The following is a 27,207-nucleotide window of genomic DNA, read 5'->3' as shown; positions in this document are numbered from 1 at the left end:
GATCTCTATCAGTAGTACCCCAATACATCATCAGACTGTACTACTCTATCAGAGACCCCAATCTCATCAGACTGTACAGAGAGATTCAGTACCCCAATACATCATCAGACTGTACTGATCTCTATCAGAGACCCCAATACATCATCAGACTGTACTGATCTCTATCAGAGATTCAGTACCCCAATACATCATCAGACTGTACTGATCTCTATCAGAGACCCCAATACATCATCAGACTGTACTGGTCTCTATCAGAGACCCCAATATATCATCAGACTGTACTGATCTCTATCAGAGATTCAGTACCCCAATACATCATCAGACTGTACTGATCTCTATCAGAGATTCAGTACCCCAATACATCATCAGACTGTACTGATCTCTATCATCAGACTGTACTGATCTCTATCAGAGACCCCAATACATCATCAGACTGTACTGGTCTCTATCAGAGACCCCAATACATCATCAGACTGTACTGATCTCTATCAGAGACCCCAATACATCATCAGACTGTACTGATCTCTATCAGAGACCCCAATACATCATCAGACTGTACTGATCTCTATCAGAGATTCAGTACCCCAATACATCATCAGACTGTACTGATCTCTATCAGAGATTCAGTACCCCAATACATCATCAGACTGTACTGATCTCTATCAGAGATCATCAGACTGTACCCTAATACATCATCAGACTGTACTGATCTCTATCAGAGACCCCAATACATCATCAGACTGTACTGATCTCTATCAGAGTACCCCAATACATCATCAGACTGTACATCATCAGACTGTACTGATCTCTATCAGAGATTCAGTACCCCAATACATCATCAGACTGTACTGATCTCTATCAGAGATTCAGTACCCCAACACATCATCAGACTGTACTGATCTCTATCAGAGACCCCAACACATCATCAGACTGTACTGATCTCTATCAGAGATTCAGTACCCCAATACATCATCAGACTGTACTGATCTCTATCAGAGATTCAGTACCCCAATACATCATCAGACTGTACTGATCTCTATCAGAGATTCAGTACCCCAATACATCATCAGACTGTACTGGTCTCTATCAGAGACCCCAATACATCATCAGACTGTACTGATCTCTATCAGAGACATCCCCAATACATCATCAGACTGTACTGATCTCTATCAGAGTACCCCAATACATCATCAGACTGTACTGGTCTCTATCAGAGATTCAGTACCCCAATACATCATCAGACTGTACTGATCTCTATCAGAGACCCCAATACATCATCAGACTGTACTGATCTCTATCAGAGACCCCAATACATCATCAGACTGTACTGATCTCTATCAGAGACCCCAACACATCATCAGACTGTACTGGTCTCTATCAGAGACCCCAATACATCATCAGACTGTACTGATCTCTATCAGAGACCCCAACACATCATCAGACTGTACTGATCTCTATCAGAGACCCCAATACATCATCAGACTGTACTGATCTCTATCAGAGATTCAGTACCCCAATACATCATCAGACTGTACTGATCTCTATCAGAGATTCTGACTGTACTGATCTCTATCAGAGACCCCAACACATCATCAGACTGTACTGAGTCTCTATCAGAGACCCCAACACATCATCAGACTGTACTGATCTCTATCAGATCTCTATCAGACTGTATTCTCTAGAGACCCCAAAACATCATCAGACTGTACTGATCTCTATCAGAGATTCAGTACCCCAATACATCATCAGACTGTACTGATCTCTATCAGAGACCCCAACACATCATCAGACTGTACTGATCTCTATCAGAGATTCAGTACCCCAATACATCATCAGACTGTACTGATCTCTATCAGAGATTCAGTACCCCAATACATCATCAGACTGTACTGATCTCTATCAGACTGATTCAGTACCCCAATACATCATCAGACTGTACTGACTGAGACCCTCTCATCAGACTGACCCCAATCAACACATCATCAGACTGTACTGATCTCTATCAGAGATTCAGTACCCCAATATATCATCAGACTGTACTGGTCTCTATCAGAGACCCCAATACATCATCAGACTGTACTGATCTCTATCAGAGATTCAGTACCCCAATACATCATCAGACTGTACTGATCTCTATCAGAGATTCAGTACCCCAATACATCATCAGACTGTACTGATCTCTATCAGAGATTCAGTACCCCAATACATCATCAGACTGTACTGATCTCTATCAGAGATCATCAGACTGTACTGTCTCTACAGAGATTCAGTACCCCAATACATCATCAGACTGTACTGATCTCTATCAGAGACCCCAATCAATACATCATCAGACTGTACTGGTCTCTATCAGAGATTCAGTACCCCAATATATCATCAGACTGTACTGAGATTCTCTATCAGACTGACTGATCTCTATCAGAGATAGTACCCCAATACATCATCAGACTGTACTGTCTACTCAGTCTCATCAGACTGTACTGATCTCTATCAGAGATTCAGTACCCCAACACATCATCAGACTGTACTGATCTCTATCAGAGACCCCAACACATCATCAGACTGTACTGATCTCTATCAGAGATTCAGTACCCCAACACATCATCAGACTGTACTGATCTCTATCAGAGACCCCGACACATCATCAGACTGTACTGATCTCTATCTATCAGACTGTACTGACCCTCTACAGATCATCAGACTGTACTGATCTCTATCAGAGATTCAGTACCCCAATACATCATCAGACTGTACTGATCTCTATCAGAGATTCAGTACCCCAATACATCATCAGACTGTACTGATCTCTATCAGAGATTCAGTACCCCAATACATCATCAGACTGTACTGGTCTCTATCAGAGATTCAGTACCCCAATACATCATCAGACTGTACTGGTCTCTATCAGAGATTCAGTACCCCAATACATCATCAGACTGTACTGATCTCTATCAGAGACCCCAATACATCATCAGACTGTACTGATCTCTATCAGAGACCCCAATACATCATCAGACTGTACTGATCTCTATCAGAGATTCAGTACCCCAATACATCATCAGACTGTACTGGTCTCTATCAGAGATTCAGTACCCCAATACATCATCAGACTGTACTGAACTCTATCAGAGATTCAGTACCCCAATACATCATCAGACTGTACTGGTCTCTATCAGAGATTCAGTAACCCAACACATCATCAGACTGTACTGGTCTCTATCAGAGATTCAGTACCCCAATACATCATCAGACTGTACTGGTCTCTATCAGAGATTCAGTACCCCAATATATCATCAGACTGTACTGATCTCTATCAGAGACCCCAATACATCATCAGACTGTACTGGTCTCTATCAGAGATTCAGTACCCCAATACATCATCAGACTGTACTGATCTCTATCAGAGATTCAGTACCCCAATACATCATCAGACTGTACTGATCTCTATCAGAGATTCAGTACCCCAATACATCATCAGACTGTACTGATCTCTATCAGACGTGGATAAGTGTAGTTCTCAGGTATTGTAGATGTATTTCTATGTTGAGTGGGATTCTAAGGGAAAATGGCATAACATGATATGCCTGTTAAGTATCTAAATATGTGGGATACGAACCAACTGGGATATCTAACAACACTACAGGTAGGGGTTATAACAGGTAGGATATCTAACAACACTACAGGTAGGGGTTATAACAGGTGGGATATCTAATAACACTATAGGTAGGTGTTATAACAGGTAGGATATCTAGCAACACTACAGGTAGGTGTTATAACAGGTAGGATATCTAACAACACTACAGGTAGGTGTTATAACAGGTGGGATATCTAACAACACTATAGGTAGGTGTTATAACAGGTAGGATATCTAACAACACTATAGGTAGGTGCTATAACAGGTAGGATATCTAACAACACTATAGGTAGGTGTTATAACAGGTGGGATATCTAACAACACTATAGGTAGGTGTTATAACAGGTGGGATATCTAACAACACTATAGGTAGGTGTTATAACAGGTAGGATATCTAACAACACTATAGGTGTTATAACAGGTGGGATATCTAACAACACTACAGGTGTTATAACAGGTAGGATATCTAACAACACTACAGGTAGGTGTTATAACAGGTAGGATAACTAACAACACTACAGGTAGGTGTTATAACAGGTAGGATATCTAACAACACTATAGGTGTTATAACAGGTAGGATATCTAACAACACTACAGGTAGGTGTTATAACAGGTGGGATATCTAACAACACTATAGGTGTTATAACAGGTAGGATAACTAACAACACTATAGGTGTTATAACAGGTAGGATATCTAACAACACTACAGGTAGGTGTTATAACAGGTAGGATATCTAACAACACTATAGGTGTTATAACAGGTAGGATATCTAAAACACTACAGGTAGGATATCTAACAACACTTTAGGTGTTATAACAGGTAGGATATCTAATAACACTACAGGTAGGTGTTATAACAGGTGGGATATCTAACAACACTATAGGTAGGTGTTATAACAACTGGGATATCTAACAACACTATAGGTAGGTGTTATAACAGGTGGGATATCTAACAACACTATAGGTAGGTGTTATAACAACTGGGATATCTAACAACACTATAGGTAGGTGTTATAACAGGTGGGATATCTAACAACACTATAGGTAGGTGTTATAACAGGTAGGATATCTAACAACACTATAGGTAGGTGTTATAACAGGTAGGATATCTAACAACACTATAGGTAGGTGTTATAACAGGTAGGATATCTAACAACACTATAGGTGTTATAACAGGTAGGATATCTAACAACACTATAGGTAGGTGTTATAACAGGTGGGATATCTAACATAACTATAGGTAGGTGTTATAACAGGTAGGATATCTAGCAACACTACAGGTAGGTGTTATAACAGGTGGGATATCTAACAACACTACAGGTAGGTGTTATAACAGGTAGGATATCTAACAACACTATAGGTAGGTGTTATAAAAACTGGGATATCTAACAACACTATAGGTGTTATAACAGGTGGGATATCTAACAACACTACAGGTAGGTGTTATAACAGGTAGGATATCTAACAACACTATAGGTAGGTGTTATAAAAACTGGGATATCTAACAACACTATAGGTGTTATAACAGGTGGGATATCTAACAACACTACAGGTAGGTGTTATAACAGGTGGGATATCTAACAACACTACAGGTAGGTGTTATAACAGGTAGGATATCTAACAACACTATATGTAGGTGTTATAAAAACTGGGATATCTAACAACACTATAGGTGTTATAACAGGTGGGATATCTAACAACACTACAGGTAGGTGTAATAACAGGTGGGATATCTAACAACACTATAAGTAGGTGTTATAAAAACTGGGATATCTAACAACACTATAGGTGTTATAACAGGTAGGATATCTAACAACACTACAGGTGTTATAACAGGTGCTCATGTCAAAATGGGGGATATCCTTATTTAAGTGGTGGGGTTGCTCTTTGCTATAACACAAACTCCAGATTGTGGCTTTATGTGAATGAAATGGGGTTTATACACCCATGTTTATTGACAAGCCCTACTTAACCCCTACTGCCTTCACCTATACAATAGGTTTATTGACAACCTCTACTTAACCCCTACTGCCTTCACCTATACAATAGGTTTATTGACAACCCCTACTTAACCCCTACTGCCTTCACCTATACAATAGGTTTATTGACAACCTCTACTTAACCCCTACTGCCTTCACCTATACAATAGGTTTATTGACAACCTCTACTTAACCCCTACTGCCTTCACCAATACAATAGGTTTATTGACAACCTCCACTTAACCCCTACTGCCTTCACCTATACAATAGGTTTATTGACAACCTCTACTTAACCCCTACTGCCTTCACCTATACAATAGGTTTATTGACAACCCCTACTGCTTTCACCTATACAATAGGTTTATTGACAACCTCTACTTAACCCCTACTGCTTTCACCTATACAATAGGTTTATTGACAACCTCTACTTAACCCCTACTGCTTTCACCTATACAATAGGTTTATTGACAACCCCTACTTAACCCCTACTGCTTTCACCTATGCAATAGGTTTATTGACAACCTCTACTTAACCCCTACTGCCTTCACCTATACAATAGGTTTATTGACAACCTTAACCCCTACTGCCTTCACCTATGCAATAGGTTTATTGACAACCTCTACTTAACCCCTACTGCCTTCACCTATACAATAGGTTTATTGACAACCTCTACTTAATCCCTACTGCCTTCACCAATACAATAGGTTTATTGACAACCTCTACTTAACCCCTACTGCCTTCACCTATACAATAGGTTTATTGACAACCCCTACTGCCTTCACCTATACAATAGGTTTATTGACAAGCCCTACTTAACCCCTACTGCCTTCACCTATACAATAGGTTTATTGACAACCTCTACTTAACCCCTACTGCTTTCACCTATACAATAGGTTTATTGACAACCTCTACTTAACCCCTACTGCCTTCACCTATACAATAGGTTTATTGACAACCTCTACTTAACCCCTACTGCTTTCACCTATACAATAGGTTTATTGACAACCTCTACTTAACCCCTACTGCCTTCACCTTCACCACTTATTCTCATTACTGAAATGAAGGTCCTCATTACCGAAACGAAGGTTCTCATTACCGAAACGAAGGTTCTCATTACCGAAACGAGCCTAAAAATGATGCGGTGATGAGAAATGTGTGTTCTGGTAATGAGAGGCCCTCAGCTTCATCTGGAAGAAATAGGAGACAGACATTATGAGTCAGCAAACTATTGACCATATCACTAAAGCCCATTCATGTCTCCATGTTGGTAAGGTAATGGGTCTCTAAGTGTTGACCACATCACTAAAGCCCATTCATGTCTCCATTTTGGTATGGTAATGGTTCTCTAAGTGTTTACCACATCACTAAAGCCCAACATCTCCATGTTGGTAAGGTAATGGGTCTTTAAGTGTTGAGCACATCACTAAAGCCCATTCATGCCTCCATGTTGGTAAGGTAATGGGTCTCTAAGTGTTGACCACATCACTAAAGCCCAACATCTCCATGTTGGTAAGGTAATGGTTATCTAAGTGTTGGCCACATCACTAAAGCCCATTCATGCCTCCATGTTGGTAAGGTAATGGGTCTCTAAGTGTTGACCACATCACTAAAGCCCATTCATGCCTCCATGTTGGTAAGGTAATGGGTCTCTAAGTGTTGACCACATCACTAAAGCCCATTCATGCCTCCATGTTGGTAATGTAATGGGTCTCTAAGTGTTTACCACATCATTAAAGCCCATTCATGTCTCCATGTTGGTAAGGTAATGGGTCTCTAAGTGTTTACCATATCACTAAAGCCCAACATCTCCATGTTGGTAAGGTAATGGTTATCTAAGTGTTGGCCACATCACTAAAGCCCATTCATGCCTCCATGTTGGTAAGGTAATGGGTCTCTAAGTGTTGACCACATCACTAAAGCCCATTCATGCCTCCATGTTGGTAAGGTAATGGGTCTCTAAGTGTTTACCACATCACTAAAGCCCATTCATGTCTCCATGTTGGTAAGGTAATGGGTCTCTAAGTGTTGACCACATCACTAAAGCCCATTCATGCCTCCATGTTGGTAAGGTAATGGTTCTCTAAGTGTTTACAACATCACTAAAGCCCATTCATGTTGGTAAGGTAATGGGTCTCTAAGTGTTTACCACATCACTAAAACCCAACATCTCCATGTTGGTAAGGTAATGGTTCTCTAAGTGTTTACCACATCATTAAAGCCCATGCATGTCTCCATGTTGGTAAGGTAATGAGTCTCTAAGTGTTGACCACATCACTAAAGCCCATGCATGTCTCCATGTTGGTAAGGTAATGAGTCTCTAAGTGTTTACCACATCATTAAAGCCCATTCATGTCTCCATGTTGGTAAGGTAATGGGTCTCTAAGTGTTTACCACATCACTAAAGCCCAACATCTCCATGTTGGTACGGTAATGGTTCTCTAAGTGTTTACCATATCACTAAAGCCCAACATCTCCATGTTGGTAAGGTATTGGTTATCTAAGTGTTGGCCACATCACTAAAGCCCATTCATGTCTCCATGTTGGTAAGGTAATGGGTCTCTAAGTGTTGACCACATCACTAAAGCCCATTCATGCCTCCATGTTGGTAAGATAATGGGTCTCTAAGTGTTTACCACATCACTAAAGCCCATTCATGTCTCCATGTTGGTAAGGTAATGGGTCTCTAAGTGTTGACCACATCACTAAAGCCCATTCATGCCTCCATGTTGGTAAGGTAATGGTTCTCTAAGTGTTTACAACATCACTAAAGCCCATTAATGTTGGTAAGGTAATGGGTCTCTAAGTGTTTACCACATCATTAAAGCCCATTCATGTCTCCATGTTGGTAAGGTAATGGGTCTCTAAGTGTTTACCACATCACTAAAACCCAACATCTCCATGTTGGTAAGGTAATGGTTCTCTAAGTGTTTACCACATCATTAAAGCCCATGCATGTCTCCATGTTGGTAAGGTAATGAGTCTCTAAGTGTTGACCACATCACTAAAGCCCATGCATGTCTCCATGTTGGTAAGGTAATGAGTCTCTAAGTGTTTACCACATCATTAAAGCCCAACATCTCCATGTTGGTAAGGTAATGGTTCTCTAAGTGTTTACAACATCACTAAAGCCCATTAATGTTGGTAAGGTAATGGGTCTCTAAGTGTTTACCACATCATTAAAGCCCATTCATGTCTCCATGTTGGTAAGGTAATGGGTCTCTAAGTGTTTACCACATCACTAAAACCCAACATCTCCATGTTGGTAAGGTAATGGTTCTCTAAGTGTTTACCACATCATTAAAGCCCATGCATGTCTCCATGTTGGTAAGGTAATGAGTCTCTAAGTGTTGACCACATCACTAAAGCCCATGCATGTCTCCATGTTGGTAAGGTAATGAGTCTCTAAGTGTTTACCACATCATTAAAGCCCAACATCTCCATGTTGGTAAGGTAATGGGTCTCTAAGTGTTTACCACATCATTAAAGCCCATTCATGTCTCCATGTTGGTAAGGTAATGGGTCTCTAAGTGTTTACCACATCACTAAAGCCCAACATCTCCATGTTGGTACGGTGATGGTTCTCTAAGTGTTTACCACATCACTTAAGCCCAACATCTCCATGTTGGTAAGGTAATGGTTCTCTAAGTGTTGACCACATCACTAAAGTCCATTCATGCCTCCATATTGGTAAGGTAATGGGTCTCTAAGTGTTGACCACATCACTAAAGCCCATTCATGTCTCCATGCTGGTAAGGTAATGGTTCTCTAAGTGTTGACCACATCACTAAAGTCCATTCATGCCTCCATATTGGTAAGGTAATGGGTCTCTAAGTGTTGACCACATCACTAAAGCCCATTCATGTCTCCATGCTGGTAAGGTAATGGGTCTCTGAGTGTTGACCACATCACTAAAGCCCAACATCTCCATGTTGGTAAGGTAATGGTTCTCTAAGTGTTGACCACATCAATAAAGGTTTTCAAAAGTTTTAGCTTTTTTTGTCATTTTGGTATTGACAAGGTCAAGTGTCATAAAGGGGGAGGGTGCGAGAATAAGACCCTCATTCTGAACGCATATAAGTGAACCATTTTAAATATCTTGTGCTCATCTAATGAATACTAATGAATACTAATGAATACTCCACTAGATGATGCATCATGGGGGAATAAAACGTTGTAAAAACAAATACTGGAGTTTTTACAGCAACTTGAACAAGTGTTACGGTAATGAGAAATATGTCCACAGACTCTTTATGAGAATCACCTCTTTCACCACTTGTTTTAGAAACCTAATTTCAATGGTCCAGTGTTGCACATTATTTTTTATTTATATAATAAAATATTTAACAAATCACTTAATTTCAAAAGCTCGTTCACAATGTGACCGATAAACCTAAAACCAACTTAGGATCGTTCACCCTATGGTTTTCCAATAAAGCACTTACTCATTTTTAAATAAATATTTGAAACTTTTAAATTTCAATACCTCGTCTTCAAGCATGTGACCTAGCAATCTTCACTACTTACTGGTGTTACTCAGATCTCCCGTCTCCTCTTCCTCTCCTTCCTCCTCTTTCAACGTGAAAGTAATCTGCCCCTCTTCTTCCTCCTCTTCCAACGTATAAGTAATCTGCCCCTCTTCCTCTCCTTCCTCCTCCTCTTTCAACGTGAAAGTAATCTGCCCCTCTTCTTCCTCCTCTTCCAACGTATAAGTAATCTGCCCCTCTTCCTCCTCCTCTTTCAACGTGACAGTAATCTCCCCCTCCTCTTTCACTCTGAAAACTCCTTCCTCCTCCTCTTTTACTTCGAAAGCTTCTTTCTCTTCTGTCACAGTAACTTCTTTCTCTTCTTCTTTCACTGTAACAGCCTCATCCACTACTTCTTCTTTCACAGTAACAGCCTCATCCTCTACTTCTTGTTTAACTGTGACAGCCTCTTCTTTCTCCGTCCAGCAGACCCCCTCTTCTTCAGCAGGAGTGAAGTAGCTTAGTGAACTCATGTTCGGGGATGTTAGCTCGCTAGCTACTTAGCATTAGCGATTAGCCTAGTGCAAAGCTAACTTAGCCAGCTACCTGACAAACAACGTAAATAGTACATTAAATGGACCAACAAGTAAACAAAACAAAAATATGTTTAAAACACAGTGACTAATGTACATCAAAACAGCCTAAAAACATTTGATGTTTTCGGCTACGGAGGTGGCCGACCTACTGTTGTTTGACTGTTGATGAAGTGTCCCGTCCACTACATCAGACGTCACACAAGCGACATCGCCTGAAATCTGCACAACGCCATCTGCTGCTTGGAGTGGGTAACGCAGTTGTATTTATTTTATTTTGGGGGCCAAACGATTGTTTAACAATCTAAGTGTAATATTTTATGTAAACGTACAAAGAGACGCGTGTGTTGATGGATTAGTGCAGATTTTTTTTTTAATAAGATAATTTCAATACTGTACTACACAACAGTAGTAGGTCTGATTACCAACAATGACGAGACATCTACAGCAGGGGTGGGGACCCCAATCCTCAGGGGCCTGATTGATGTCACACTTTTTCTCCATCCCTAGCAAACACAGCTGATTAATCAAACTGCATTCTGAACTGAAGATCACGGTTAGGTGATTATTGGAGTCAGGTGTGTTAGCTGGGGATGGGGTAAAACTGTGACACCAATAAGGCACCCGAGGACTGGAATTGCCTCCCACCTCCCCGGCCTACGGGGAGGAGGTGAGGGTCGTCCCACCTCCCCGGCCTACGGGGAGGAGGGGAGGGTCGTCCCACCTCCCCGGCCTATGGGGAGGGTCGTCCCACCTCCCCGGCCTATGGGGAGGAGGTGAGGGTCGTCCCACCTCCCCGGCCTATGGGGAGGAGGTGAGGGTCGTCCCACCTCCCCGGCCTATGGGGAGGAGGTGAGGGTCGTCCCACCTCCCAGGCCTATGGGGAGGGTCGTCCCACCTCCCCGGCCTATGGGGAGGAGGTGAGGGTCGTCCCACCTCCCCGGCCTATGGGGATGAGGTGAGGGTCGTCCCACCTCCCCGGCCTATGGGGATGAGGTGAGGGTCGTCCCACCTCCCCGGCCTATGGGGAGGAGGTGAGGGTCGTCCCACCTCCCCGGCCTATGGGGAGGAGGTGAGGGTCGTGGCAGAGTGGTGCCGGAAAAATAACCTCTCCCTCGACGTCAACAATTCAAAAGAGCTGATGGTGGACTTCAGGAGACAGCACAGATAGGGAGCCTCTATCCATGTCGACGGGACCACAGCGAGGAAGGTGAAAAGCCTCACGTTCCTTGGCGTCACTGACAATCTGAAATGGTCCAGACAGTGTGGTGAAGAAAGCGCAACCCTCCAGGACACCTAAAGTACCCGATGTCACAAAGATGTCACAAAGGCCAAAAAGATCATCAAGGACATCAACGACCCGGGCCACGGCCTGTTCACCCCGCTATCATCCAGATGGCAGGGTCAGTACAGGTGCATCAAAGCTGGGACAGAGAGACTGGAAAACAGCTTCTATCTCAAGGCCATCAGACTGTTAAATAGCCATCACTAGTCGGCTACCACCCGGTTACTCAACCCTGCATCTTAGAGGCTGCCAGCGTATGTACATAGACATGGAATCACTGGTCACTTAAAAAATGGAACATTAGTCACTTTAATAATGTTTACATACTGTTTTACTCACTTCATATGCATATACTGTATTCTACCTTCGCCCCAGTCTGAGGTCCTGTGTGCTCTGGAGCAGGTTTTCATCAAAAAATCTCTGTACTTTTCTCCGATGATCTTTTCCTCAATCCTGACAAGTCTCCCAGTCCCTGCCACTGAAAAACATCCCCACAACATGATGCTGCCACCACCATGCTTCACTGTAGGGATGGTGCCAGGTTTCCTTCAGATGAGACACTTGGCATTCAGGCCAAAGAGTTAAATCTTGGTTTCATCAGACTAGAGAATCTTGTTTTTCATGGTCTGAGAGTCCTTTAGGTGCCTTTTGGCAAACTCCGAGTGGGCTGTCATGTGCCTTTTACTATGGAGTGGCTTCTGTCTGTTCACTCTATTATAAAAGCCGGATTGGTGGAGTGCTGCTGAGATGGTTGTCCTTCTGGAAGGTTCTCCCAACTCCACAGAGGAACTCTGGAGCTCTGCCTGGAGTTCTTGGTCACCTCTTGGTCACCTCCCTGACCAAGGTCCTTCTCCTCAGTTCGGCCGGGCGGCCAGGTCTAGGAGTCTTGGTGGTTCCAAATTTCTTCAATTTAAGAATGATGGATCCAACTGTGTTCAATGCTGCAGACATTTTTTAGTATCCTTCCCCAGATCTGTGCCTCAACACGATCCTGTCTCGGAGTGCTACGGACAATTCCTACGACCTCATTGCTTGGTTTCTGCTCTGACGGAACTCTCAAGACAACTGGGAACTCTGGAAATAAACAAGGTCACATCACGATGTCTTCAGGTTGGAATGTCGGGGGTCTATACACACACGTGCACATGGATTTAGTGTTGTAGATATGTGGTAGTAGAGTAGAGGCCTGAGGGAACACACTTAATATGTTGTAGATATGTGGTAGTAGAGTAGAGGTCTGAGGACACACTTAATATGTTGTAGATATGTGGAAGTAGAGTAGAGGTCTGAAGGAACACACTTAATATGTGGTAGTGGAGTAGGGGCCTGAGGGAACACACTTAATATGTTGTAGATATGTGGTAGTAGTGTAGTGGTCTGATCGAACACAATGTGTTGTAGATATGTGGTAGTAGAGTAGGGGCCTGAGGGAACACACTTAATATGTTGTAGATATGTGGTAGTAGAGTAGAGGTCTGAGGGAACACCCTTAATATGTGGTAGTAGAGTAGGGGCCTGAGGACACACTTAATATGTGGTAGTAGAGTAGGGGCCTGAGGACACACTTAATATGTTGTAGATATGTGGTAGTAGAGTAGAGGTCTGAGGGAACACACTTAATGTGTTGTAGATATGTGGTAGTAGAGTAGAGGTCTGAGGGAACACACTTAATATGTGGTAGTAGAGTAGAGGCCTGAGGGAACACACTTAATATGTTGTAGATATGTGGTAGTAGAGTAGAGGGAACACACTTAATGTGTTGTAGATATGTGGTAGTAGAGTAGAGGTCTGAGGGAACACACTTAATATGTTGTAGATATGTGGTAGTAGAGTAGGGGCCTGAGGGAACACACTTAATATGTTGTAGATATGTGGTAGTAGAGTAGAGGCCTGAGGGAACACACTTAATATGTTGTAGATATGTGGTAGTAGAGTAGAGGTCTGAGGGAACACACTTAATGTGTTGTAGATATGTGGTAGTAGAGTAGAGGTCTGAGGGAACACACTTAATATGTTGTAGATATGTGGTAGTAGAGTAGGGGCCTGAGGGAACACACTTAATGTGTTGTAGATATGTGGTAGTAGAGTAGAGGTCTGAGGGAACACACTTAATGTGTTGTAGATATGTGGTAGTAGAGTAGAGGTCTGAGGGAACACACTTAATGTGTTGTAGATATGTGGTAGTAGAGTAGAGGTCTGAGGGAACACACTTAATATGTTGTAGATATGTGGTAGTAGAGTAGAGGTCTGAGGGAACACACTTAATATGTTGTAGATATGTGGTAGTAGAGTAGAGGTCTGAGGGAACACACTTAATATGTTGTAGATATGTGGTAGTAGAGTAGAGGGCCTAGAGGGAACACACTTAATAGGGAACACACTTAATGTGTTGTAGATATGTGGTAGTAGAGTAGAGGTCTGAGGGAACACACTTAATATGTGGTAGTAGAGTAGGGGCCTGAGGGAACACACTTAATGTGTTGTAGATATGTGGTAGTAGAGTAGAGGTCTGAGGGAACACACTTAATGTGTTGTAGATATGTGGTAGTAGAGTAGAGGTCTGAGGGAACACACTTAATGTGTTGTAGATATGTGGTAGTAGAGTAGAGGTCTGAGGGAACACACTTAATGTGTAGTAGAGTGGGGCCTGAGGGAATTAATGTGTAGAGAGTAGAGTAGAGGTCTGAGGGAACACACTTAATATGTTGTAGATATGTGGTAGTAGAGTAGGGGCCTGAGGGAACACACTTAATATGTTGTAGATATGTGGTAGTAGAGTAGAGGTCTGAGGGAACACACTTAATGTGTTGTAGATATGTGGTAGTAGAGTAGGGGCCTGAGGGAACACACTTAATATGTTGTAGATATGTGGTAGTAGAGTAGAGGTCTGAGGGAACACACTTAATATGTTGTAGATATGTGGTAGTAGAGTAGGGGTCTGAGGAACACACTTAATATGTGGTAGTAGAGTAGGGGCCTGAGGGAACACACTTAATATGTTGTAGATATGTGGTAGTAGAGTAGAGGTCTGAGGGAACACACTTAATATGTTGTAGATATGTGGTAGTAGAGTAGAGGTCTGAGGGAACACACTTAATATGTGGTAGTAGAGTAGGGGCCTGAGGACACACTTAATATGTTGTAGATATGTGGTAGTAGAGTAGAGGTCTGAGGGAACACACTTAATATGTTGTAGATATGTGGTAGTAGAGGGAACACACTTAATATGTTGTAGATATGTGGTAGTAGAGTAGAGGCCTGAGGGAACACACTTAATGTGTGGTAGTAGAGTAGAGGCCTGAGGGAACACAATATGTTGTAGATATGTGGTAGTAGAGTAGAGGTCTGAGGACACACTTAATGTGTTGTAGATATGTGGTAGTAAAGTAGAGGCCTGAGGGAACACACTTAATATGTTGTAGATATGTGGTAGTAGAGTAGAGGGAACACCCTTAATATGTTGTAGATATGTGGTAGTAGAGTAGAGGTCTGAGGGAACACACTTAATATGTGGTAGATATGTGGTAGTGGAGTAGAGGTCTGAGGGAACACACTTAATGTGTTGTAGATATGTGGTAGTAGAGTAGAGGTCTGAGGGAACACACTTAATATGTGGTAGTAGAGTAGGGGCCTGAGGGAACACACTTAATGTGTTGTAGGTATGTGGTAGTAGAGTAGAGGTCTGAGGGAATACACTTAATGTGTTGTAGATATGTGGTAGTAGAGTAGAGGTCTGAGGGAACACACTTAATGTGTTGTAGATATGTGGTAGTAGAGTAGAGGTCTGAGGGAACACAATGTGTTGTAGATATGTGGTAGTAGAGTAGAGGTCTGAGGGAACACACTTAATATGTTGTAGATATGTGGTAGTAGAGTAGAGGTCTGAGGGAACACACTTAATATGTTGTAGATATGTGGTAGTAGAGTAGAGGCCTGAGGGAACACAAATATGTTGTAGATATGTGGTAGTAGAGTAGAGGTCTGAGGGAACACACTTAATATGTTGTAGATATGTGGTAGTAGAGTAGAGGTCTGAGGGAACACACTTAATATGTTGTAGATATGTGGTAGTAGAGTAGAGGTCTGAGGGAACACACTTAATATGTTGTGAAATCTGTTATGAATGTTTTGTAATGTTTTAAAAAAATGTAGAACTGCCTTCATTTGGCAGGACTCCAGGAAGAGTAGCAGGGATCCATAATAAATAGAGGCTTGTGAAAAAGGCAAATGACTTCTATATTTATGTACATTATGAAAAGCATATGATGAACAACAGAGGGTTTATACTTGTATCAAATCAAACGAAGCTCATCATCAAAACCCCAACAGACACCTGATATTAGACACGATCAGGTCTCTAAATGAAACAACAGACACCTGATATTAGACACGATCAGGTCTCTAAATGAAACAGACACCTGATATTAGACATGATCAGGTCTCTAAATGAAACAGACACCTGATATTAGACACGATCAGGTCTCTAAATGAAACAACAGACACCTGATATTAGACACGATCAGGTCTCTAAATGAAACAACAGCAGGACCCTTATTCTGCTTTCATATATACAAATGGATTTCATAAAGATTAAACAAAAACACAAATTCTCAGGTCAAAAACTTAAGTCAGAACACAGTCTCTCTATTCTCTCATGTGATTTCAGGTCCTCTGCCCGGGAAAATGTCTTTCCACAATGAGAGCAGTGGTATGTCTTCTCCTCCTGTGTGTGTATTCTTTCATGCTTATTCAGCTGCCTTAACCAGTTAAATCTCTTTCCACACTGGGAGCAGTGGTAGGTCTTATCCCCTCCTGTGTGTGTCCTGTCATGCACAATCAGGGCTTCTAACTGGGTAAACCGCTTTCCACACAAGGAACATTGGAGTTTTTTTTGTGTGTGTATTCGCTCATGCGATTTCAGAGTCCCTAACCACCTAATACTTTTTCCACAATGGGAACAGGAGTAAGGCTTCTCTCCAGAGTGTATTTGCTTATGACTTTTCAGGTAATCTAACCGAGTAAAACACTTTCCACACTGGGAACACTTGTAAGGCTTTTCTCCTGTGTGTGTTCGCTTGTGTGATTTCAGGTGTTGTGATAGGATAAAACTCTTCCCACACTGGGAGCAGTGATGCGGTCTTGCTGGTTTGGACGTCTCTGGGTCTGGTTCCCCTGAAGGACTCTCCCCGCTGCCAGAGTGAGAGTCTGGTCGCTCTCCTGCTAAAAGACAAAACAAAACGATTTAGTTAAATACTTAAACAGAGCCCTGATATGAAACCTCCATGTGATAAAACGATCTTCCTAAGTGGTTTAATGGGCTGTGTCTGTGCACCGGGGTTCAGTTGGTATTTTCTTTTGAACCCGCCTAGACGCACTAAGAACAGCCCAGTCATGATCTGTGAAATAGTTTATACTGTGTCCCTATCAAACAGCGACCGGACAAACATTATTAGGTTTTTACAGGTATTTATTTGTATTTCAGCATAAGTGGGTTTTGTTCGGTCCTTTATCCTCCGCTTCTATTCTAGTAGAATTTATTTGATATTTAGATTATGGGCCGTTAGAATACAGGGGAGCCCTGTGGATGGGCCGTTAGAATACAGGGGAGCCCTGTGGATGGGCCGTTAGAATACAGGGAGCCCTGTGGATGGGCCGTTAGAATACAGGGAGCCCTGTGGATGGGCCGTTAGAATACAGGGGAGCCCTGTGGATGGGCCGTTAGAATACAGGGGAGCCCTGTGGATGGGCCGTTAGAATACAGGGAGCCCTGTGGATGGGCCGTTAGAATACAGGGGAGCCCTGGATGGGCCGTTAGAATAGAATACAGATGTGGATGGGCCGTTAGAATACAGGGGAGCCCTGTGGATGGGCCGTTAGAATACAGGGAGCCCTGTGGATGGGCCGTTAGAATACAGGGAGCCCTGTGGATGGGCCGTTAGAATACAGGGGTGGAGCCCCCTGTGGATGGGCCGTTAATACAGGGAGCCCTGTGGATGGGCCGTTAGAATACAGGGAGCCCTGTGGATGGGCAGGAGCCCTGTGGATGGGCCGTTAGAATACAGGGGAGCCCTGTGGATGGGCCGTTAGAATACAGGGGAGCCCTGTGGATGGGCCGTTAGAATACAGGGAGCCCTGTGGATGGGCCGTTAGCCCTGTGGATGGGCCGTTAGAATACAGGGGAGCCCTGTGGATGGGCCGTTAGAATACAGGGAGCCCTGTGGATGGGCCGTTAGAATACAGGGAGCCCTGTGGATGGGCCGTTAGAATACAGGGAGCCCTGTGGATGGGCCTGAATACAGGAGCCCTGTGGATGGGCCGTTAGAATACAGGGAGCCCTGTGGATGGGCCGTTAGAATACAGGGAGCCCTGTGGATGGGCCGTTAGAATACAGGGAGCCCTGTGGATGGGCCGTTAGAATACAGGGAGCCCTGTGGATGGGCCGTTAGAATACAGGGGAGCCCTGTGGATGGGCCGTTAGAATACAGGGAGCCCTGTGGATGGGCCGTTAGAATACAGGGGAGCCCTGTGGATGGGCCGTTAGAATACAGGGGAGCCCTGTGGATGGGCCGTTAGAATACAGGGAGCCCTGTGGATGGGCCGTTAGAATACAGGGGAGCCCTGTGGATGGGCCGTTAGAATACAGGGGGAGCCCTGTGGATGGGCCGTTAGAATGTGGATGGGCCGTTAGAATACAGGGAGCCCTGTGGATGGGCCGTTAGAATACAGGGAGCCCTGTGGATGGGCCGTTAGAATACAGGGGAGCCCTGTGGATGGGCCGTTAGAATACAGGGGAGCCCTGTGGATGGGCCGTTAGAATACAGGGGAGCCCTGTGGATGGGCCGTTAGAATACAGGGAGCCCTGTGGATGGGCCGTTAGAATACAGGGGAGCCCTGTGGATGGGCCGTTAGAATACAGGGGAGCCCTGTGGATGGGCCGTTAGAATACAGGGGAGCCCTGTGGATGGGCCGTTAGAATACAGGGGAGCCCTGTGGATGGGCCGTTAGAATACAGAGAGCCCTGTGGATGGGCCATTAGAATACAGGGAGCCCTGTTGGATGGGCCATTAGAATACAGGGAGCCTTGTGGATGGGTTTATATCAGCTGAGACCTGGGGAGGGCTCGTGGGACTCTGGATAAGAGCGTCTGCTAAATGACTTAAATGTAAATGTAGTTTATTAGATTTTTTTTTTTTACATATCCTACGCTGATATTGACTGCATCTATTTACTTTAAAATGGGATTGTACTACATAGTAATACCTACTATTACACGTGTACTAGATAGTAATGCCTATTACGCGTGAACTATATAGTATAGTAATACCTACTATTACACATGTACTATATAGTAATACCTACTATTACACGTGAACTATATAGTATAGTAATACCTACTATTACACATGTACTATATAGTAATACCTACTATTACGCGTGTACTATATAGTAATACCTACTATTACACATGAACTATATAGTAATACCTACTATTACGCGTGTACTATATAGTAATACCTACTATTACGCGTGTACTATATAGTAATACCTACTATTACACATGAACTATATAGTAATACCTACTATTACGCGTGTACTATATAGTATAGTAATACCTACTATTACACGTGTACTATATAGTATAGTAATACCTACTATTACGCGTGTACTATATAGTATAGTAATACCTACTATTACACGTGTACTATATAGTATAGTAATACCTACTATTACACGTGTACTATATAGTATAGTTATACCTACCATTACACGTGTACTATATAGTAATACCTACTATTACGCGTGAACTGTATAGTAATACCTACTATTACACGTGTACTATATAGTATAGTAATACCTACCATTACACGTGTACTATATAGTATAGTTATACCTACCATTACACGTGTACTATATAGTATAGTTATACCTACCATTACACGTGTACTATATAGTAATACCTACTATTACGCGTGAACTGTATAGTAATACCTACTATTACACGTGAACTATATAGTATAGTAATACCTACTATTACACATGTACTATATAGTAATACCTACTATTACACGTGAACTATATAGTAATACCTACTATTACGCGTGAACTATATAGTATAGTAATACCTACTATTACACGTGTACTATATAGTATAGTAATACCTACCATTACACGTGTACTATATAGTATAATTATACCTTACCATTACATAGTGTACTATATAGTATAGTAATACCTACTATTACACGTGTACTATATAGTATAGTAATACCTACTATTACACATGTACTATATAGTAATACCTACTATTACGCGTGTACTATATAGTATAGTAATACCTACTATTACACGTGTACTATATAGTATAGTAATACCTACTATTACACGTGAACTATATAGTAATACCTACTATTACGCGTGTACTATATAGTAATACCTACTATTACGCGTGTACTATATAGTAATACCTACTATTACGCGTGTACTATATAGTATAGTAATACCTACTATTACGCGTGTCCTATATAGTAATACCTACTATTACACATGAACTATATAGTAATACCTACTATTACGCGTGTACTATATAGTATAGTAATACCGACTATTACGCGTGAACTATATAGTAATACTACTTAGTATACTAAGTAGTATTCCTACTTCCTATGAGTTAAGCCAGACTAGATCCCTCCATTACCTGAGTTCAGAACATGATCAGGTTCAGGAGATCAGGTTCAGAATATTTCCAATATAAAAATAAAAAAAACACTTCATCATCATAATAATACATATACACTATACAGTGGGGAGAACAAGTATTTGATACACTGCCGATTCTGCAGGGTTTCCTACTTACAAAGCATGTAGAGGTCTGTAATTTTTTATCAAAGGTACAATTCCACTGTGAGAGACGGAATCTAAAACAAAAATCCAGAGAATCACATTGTATGATTTTTAATAGAATAGAATGCTAGAATGCGATGGGACAAGAACATCCCGGCTGGCCAGACCCTTCCCTAACTCGGACGATGCTGGGCCAATTGTGCGCCGCCTCGTGGGTCTCTCGGGATCGCTTGGTTTGAAGAAATCAACCGTGGGAGCAATTATTAGGAAATGGAAGACATACAAGACCACTGATAATCTCCATCGATCTGGGGCTCCACACAAGATCTCACCCCATGGGGTGAAAATGATCACAAGAACGGTGAGCAAAAATCCCAGAACCACACGGGGGGACCTAGTGAATGACCTGCAGAGAGCTGGGACCAAAGTAACAAAGCCTACCATCAGTAACACACTACGCCGCCAGGGACTCAAATCCTGCAGTGCCAGATGTGTCCCCCTGCTTAAGCTAGTACATGTCCAGGCCCGTCTGAAGTTTGCATTTGGATGATCCAGAAGAAGATTGGGAGAATGTCATATGGGCAGATCAAACCAAAATATAACTTTTTGGTAAAAACTCAACTCGTCGTGTTTGGAGGACAAAGAATGCGGAGTTGCATCCAAAGAACACCATACCTACTGTGAAGCATGGGGGTGGAAACATCATGCTTTGGGGCTGTTTTTCTGCAAAGGGACCAGGACGACTGATCTGTGTAAAGGAAAGAATGGGGCCATGTATCGTGAGATTTTGAGTGAAAACCTCCTTCCATCAGCAAGGGCATTGAAGATGAAACGTCCCTGGGTCTTTCAGCATGACAATGATCCCAAACACACCGCACGGACAACGAAGGAGTGGCTTCGTAAGAAGCATTTCAAGGTCCTGGAGTGGCCTAGCCAGTGTCCAGATCTCAACCCCATAGAAAATCTTTGGAGGGAGTTTAAAGTCTGTTGTCCAGCAACAGCCCCAAAACATCACTGCTCTAGAGGAGATCTGCATGGAGGAATGGGCCAAAATACCAGCAACAGTGTGAAAACCTTGTGAAGACTTACAGAAAACGTTTGACCTCTGTCATTGCCAACAAAGGGCATATAACAAAGTATTGAGATAAACTTTTGATGTTGATGTGAGGACGACGGTCCATACATTAAAAAAGGACTAACATGTCAACTACAGAACTAAGGCAACCTCAGTGTGAGCTTTGGTTGTGAATGGTATGAACGTCGAACTCTTATTCACTAAAGTGAGACATCCTAGCAGTTAAAAACATGGGCTAGGAAAGGACAGACAGAGTATCCCGTCTACCACCCAACGACGACACTACAACGTTTCCCGTTCACCACCAGAGACACTCTTCAAAGGACAAAGGACTCTGTTGGGCAACACGGCCATCCATCTACCACCAACCTATTGAAGCGCAGCTCAGAGTTAATATTTAATCGCATTTTCCTTTTCCAAATGGGTGGTAATTTAGAATGCATAGGATATTGTATTTACGATAGCATAGCTTCTCCCTTTGTTCTTCAGTCTTCCCGCTCTTTCACTCAAACCCAACTCCCGTTCTGTGTAACCAGCTGTCAAATCTGCACTGTCCCCCAGGGACATTTTCCTTTATGACATCATTTGTAATCAAGGTATGATTCATTCTGTGTGATTAGTTAGGTATTTCGTAAATAAATAAACCCAATTTTGTATGGCTGATTCAACTTGTTAGCCAAGAGTATACTCTGCTTCCAAGAATTTAACATTGTTCGATGATCCGAAAACTCTCTGAAACATAAAATGATTGGAGCCCCCGTGCGAGGAATCTAAAATGGAACATAAAATGATTGGAGCCCCCGTGCGAGGAATCTAAAATGGAACATAAAATGATTGGAGCCCCCGTGCGAGGAATCCAAAATGGAATGACGCTTTCATTTTGATTCAGCCTATATACATTTGAAAAGCAGATGACATAATATACCAAGTTTATTATACACATTTTTTGGGAGTGGTAGACAAGCATTATTGGGCTGAGGATTCCTCCGTGTTGTTCTGACGTAGTCAGTGGGTACCGTAAGCGAATACATTTCTGTATGAGGGCTGATAAAGCTAATTATAGAAATCTGAAAAATAAGAGTGTTTGGCCAAACTCAGGGCTATTTCTGCCTCGCGCGTTTCAGACGTGTGTAGGCTCGGTCATTATTAATTTTCTCGAACAAGGACAAAGAGCCAGCCGATTGAAATCCAGGAGATATTAGCTTGACCAGCGCTAATTATCTCTGTCTCTCTCGTGTTTCCTCGCGAGTAGACCACGGTGCAGTTCGTCGTTTGCCGCGTGTTCCGATTGAAACATCGTCAGATTAACGCCGAAAAGGGTTTGAACATATGTTGAGCAAAACATCGTCAAAATAACACCGAAAAGGGTTTGAACATAATATGTTAGGAGTAAAACATCGTCAAAATAACACCGAAAAGGGTTTGAACATAATATGTTATGAGCAAAACATCGTCAAAATAACACCGAAAAGGGTTTGAACATAATATCTTATGAGTAAAAATCTTACCCTTGCCAAGGGAATCCTATGTTGCCAAGGGAATCCTATGTTGCCAAGGGAATCCTGTTGCCAAGGGAATCCTGTTGCCAAGGGAATCCTGTTGCCAAGGGAATCCTGTTGCCAAGGGAATCCTATGTTGTGCATTTTTCATGCATAAAGTAGGATTAGCCTGCACAAGATTCTAAGCTAACGAAGGGAAAACAGCCATTTTGTTTTCTTTTGCCACGTTGTAGTTCCTCCGCCTTGCGGAACAGAAGTCCCGCCCCGGGTGCTTCCGCTTGATTTCAGTGCAATCAGTGACGGCTGAAGTGTGTGCCAGATGGTTAAAAGTGGAATGATGAAAAAAGTGCTGCGACACTACACTTCGAGGGGTCACTCAGACTACCTCGCCTCTCACATTGAGAGTCATGCTGAAACTTCACTTCAGGGGTCACTCAGACTACCTCACCTCTCACATTGAGAGTCATGCTGAAACTACGCTTCAGGGATTATCACTCGTTCACCCTGTGTATGTTACCAGCCTCGAAACGGGTACCCCTGCTACTTGGAGTAGACTGGATGGATCGGTTACTCCCATTGATGGATTGGAAAACCAACCAGGTATGGTCACAGGCTACAGTGCCTCCTCCACCGACCACACTGTCTTCCCCTAACGCTAGCTGCAACGCAGTCATTCATGAGGGGAATCTGTCAAAAGCACCCCTTGGGAAAAAGACGTTTAGAAACCTCTTGGGGCAGATATGGAGATATTACGATATCTCGACACATTCCATCAGCCAACCTGATTGAATATTCTTGTCCTGATTTCGAGCCAGCTGTCTCTGTGAATGAGCAACTTCCCTCCTCCTTGCAGTCCTGCAATACGGTAGTTGAGATTAACTTCTCTTGCCCTTCGGACACTTCCGCAAACACTACACCTTCCGCTTTGTGGGGGACTGTCAACCCTTACAATGACACTAATGGCGTCAGTCCAGCAACTGACCCGTTGACTCCCACTGGTGAAACACTTTGCAATATCACAGACCGATATCCTCGCCTCAGTTCGCAGGTACTGAAGAGGTTGCCACACGTGGACACGCTGAAAATTATCTGATGCGGTAATGAGAAATGTGTGTTTTGGTAAAGAGAGGCCCTTAGCTTCATCTGGAAGTAATAGGAGACAGACATTATGAGTCAGCAAACTATGTTGGTAAGGTAATGGGTCTCTAAGTGTTGACCACATCACTAAAGCCCATGCATGTCTCCATGTTGGTAAGGTAATGGGTCTCCAAGTGTTGACCACATCAATAAAGATTTTCAAAAGTTTTAGCTTTTTTGTCATTTTGGTATTGACAAGGTCAAGTGTCATAAAGGGGGAGGGTGCAAGAATAAGACCCTCATTCTGAACGCATATAAGTGAACCATTTTAAATATCTTGTGCTCATCTAATGAATACTAATAAATACTCCACTAGATGATGCATCATGGGGGAATAAAACTTTGTAAAAACAAATACTGGAGTTTTAACAGCAACTTGAACAAGTGTTACGGTAATGAGAAATATGTCCACAGACTCTTTATGAGAATCACCTCTTTCACCACTTGTTTTAGAAACCTAATTTCAATGGTCCATTATTCCTTTCATGGAAAGGCATGTTGAACACTCTTTTAATATATATATATTTTTAACAAATCACTTAATTTCAAAAGCTCGTTCACAATGTGACCGAGAAACCTAAAACCAACTTCGTTCACAGGGTAGGTTTTCCCATAGGATCGTTCACAGGGTAGGTTTTCCCATAGGATCGTTCACAGGGTAGGTTTTCCCATAGGATCGTTCACAGGGTAGGTTTTCCCATAGGATCGTTCACAGGGTAGGTTTTCCCATAGGATCGTTCACCCAAAAAAGCACTTACACGTTTATATATAAATATTAGTAACTTTACAATTTCAATACCTCGTCTTCAAGCATGTGACCGAAAAAATCTTCCAGGACTGAAGAGTTTGTGTCCCCGTTTTTAAGACACTACTTACTGGCGTTACTCAGATCTCCCGTCTCCTCTTCCTCCTCTTCCATCGTGCCAGTAATATTCCCCACCATCTTCACTCCGAAAACTCCTTCCTCCTCCACTTTCATTCTGAAAGCTTCTTTCTCTGTCACAGTAACTTCTTTCTCTTCTTCTTTCACAGTAACAGCCTCATCCTCTACTTCTTGTTTAACTGTGACAGCCTCTTCTTCTTTCTCCGTCCAGCAGACCCCCTCTTCTTCAGCAGGAGTGGAGTAGCTTAGTGAACTCATGTTCGGGGATGTTAGCTCGCTAGCTACTTAGCATTAGCGATTAGCCTAGTGCAAAGCTAACTTAGCAAGCCAGCTACCTGACAAACAACGTAAATATTAACGTTACATTAAATGGGCCAACAAATAGACACGGCAGACGTATGTTTAAAACACAGTGACTGATGTTTTCGGCAATGTTGGCTACGCAGGTTGCCGACCAAATGTTTGACTGGTTATGAAGTGTTCCGTCCACTACATTAGACGTCACACTAACGGTATCGCCTGAAATCTGCATATCGCCATCTGCTGACTGGAGTGGGTAACGCAGTTGTATTTATTTTATTTTGGAGCGGCAAACATTTGTTTCATTGAAGTGTAATATTTTATGTAAACATACAGAGACGTGAGTGTTGATGGATTAGTGCAGATTTTGTAAAGAGAGAATTTAAATACTAAGACAACAGTAGTAGGCCTGATTACCAATGACGAGACATCTAGAAAGCTTGGACCTAGAGACTGAAAAAACAGCTTCTATCTCAAGGCCATCAGACTGTTTTTTTTTTTAAACTATCACTGAACTGGTTACCGCTCGGTTACTCAACCCTGCACCTTAGAGGCTGCCGGCGTATGTACATAGACATGGAATCACTGGTCACTTAAAAAATGGAACATTGGTCACTTTAATAATGTTTACATACTGTTGTACTCACTTCATATGCATATACTGTATTCTACTGTATTTTAGTCAATGCCACATTGCTCATCTTAATATTTATATATTTCTTCATTCCATTATTTTACTTTTAGATGCGTGTGTATTGTTGTGAATCGTTAGATACTACTGCACTGTTAGATCTCGGAACACAACCATATCGCTACACCCGCAATAACATCTGCTAATTATGTGTATGTAGCCAATACAATTAGATTTTATTTTACAGCACATCCGCATGAGCATTTAAGCCCTAGTTCATGCAGCGCTCTATCGCTGCACCAAACAAAAAAATATGTCACTTTCTCTTAGGAAAGATTAGCGATAGAGTGGCCTTTCGGCTCATACTGAATTATTCCACTGTTCTGTCGTTCGCTACAGACTTCAGTCTGAGACTGACGTCATTGAAGTCGATTGTGGTGACGTCTAAATGAGGGGTGTTGTACAAAACAAAGTAATCAACGATTGGCTCAACTCCAACCAATCAGAGTAGCAACACCAGACGAACCCTCACTCACAAACTAGCGGACCAATGGAGACTCATTGTTCACGCCTCCCACTAAAAACCCCGCCCTTCATGGGAAAATAATGCCAAAACTCGCATTCCGAAAGACTGGCAATGAAAGCAAAGATACGAGCAGCGTAACCCAGTTAGTACATGCAGGCAAGAGCGTAGGCAAAATGTATTCAATAGGATTGGTTGCTGGGAAAGTTGAACTGAAAACGATTTCTGCATTCGATTTCAAATTTGGATTTTAATTATTTGTCATTGAGTTTTGCTCTCGCCTTAATTATTTGCTTACAAGTTTTTGTGTTTTGATTTTGATGTCTTTTTACATTATTTTTATTCCTTAATTTTTAAATATGTT

General features: G+C 42.3%; 1 protein-coding gene across 1 annotated transcript; it reads right to left on the bottom strand.

Moving 5' to 3' along the window:
- Positions 1-16,166: 16,166 nt before the first annotated feature.
- On the bottom strand, positions 16,167-25,884 carry LOC135570942 (gastrula zinc finger protein XlCGF17.1-like). Its single transcript, XM_065016758.1, has 2 exons — positions 25,383-25,884; positions 16,167-17,171 (listed from the first exon to the last, which is right to left on the bottom strand). Exons 1-2 carry the CDS (start codon positions 25,645-25,647, stop codon positions 16,570-16,572), a joined length of 867 nt encoding a protein of 288 aa, XP_064872830.1. The 5' UTR covers positions 25,648-25,884; the 3' UTR covers positions 16,167-16,569.
- Positions 25,885-27,207: the final 1,323 nt, after the last annotated feature.

This window comes from Oncorhynchus nerka, unplaced genomic scaffold (genome assembly GCF_034236695.1).
Source record: "Oncorhynchus nerka isolate Pitt River unplaced genomic scaffold, Oner_Uvic_2.0 unplaced_scaffold_887, whole genome shotgun sequence".
NCBI lineage: Eukaryota > Metazoa > Chordata > Actinopteri > Salmoniformes > Salmonidae > Oncorhynchus > Oncorhynchus nerka.
The sequence above is the reverse complement of the archived record's forward strand: the minus strand, read 5'-3'. Positions and strand labels throughout refer to the sequence as shown.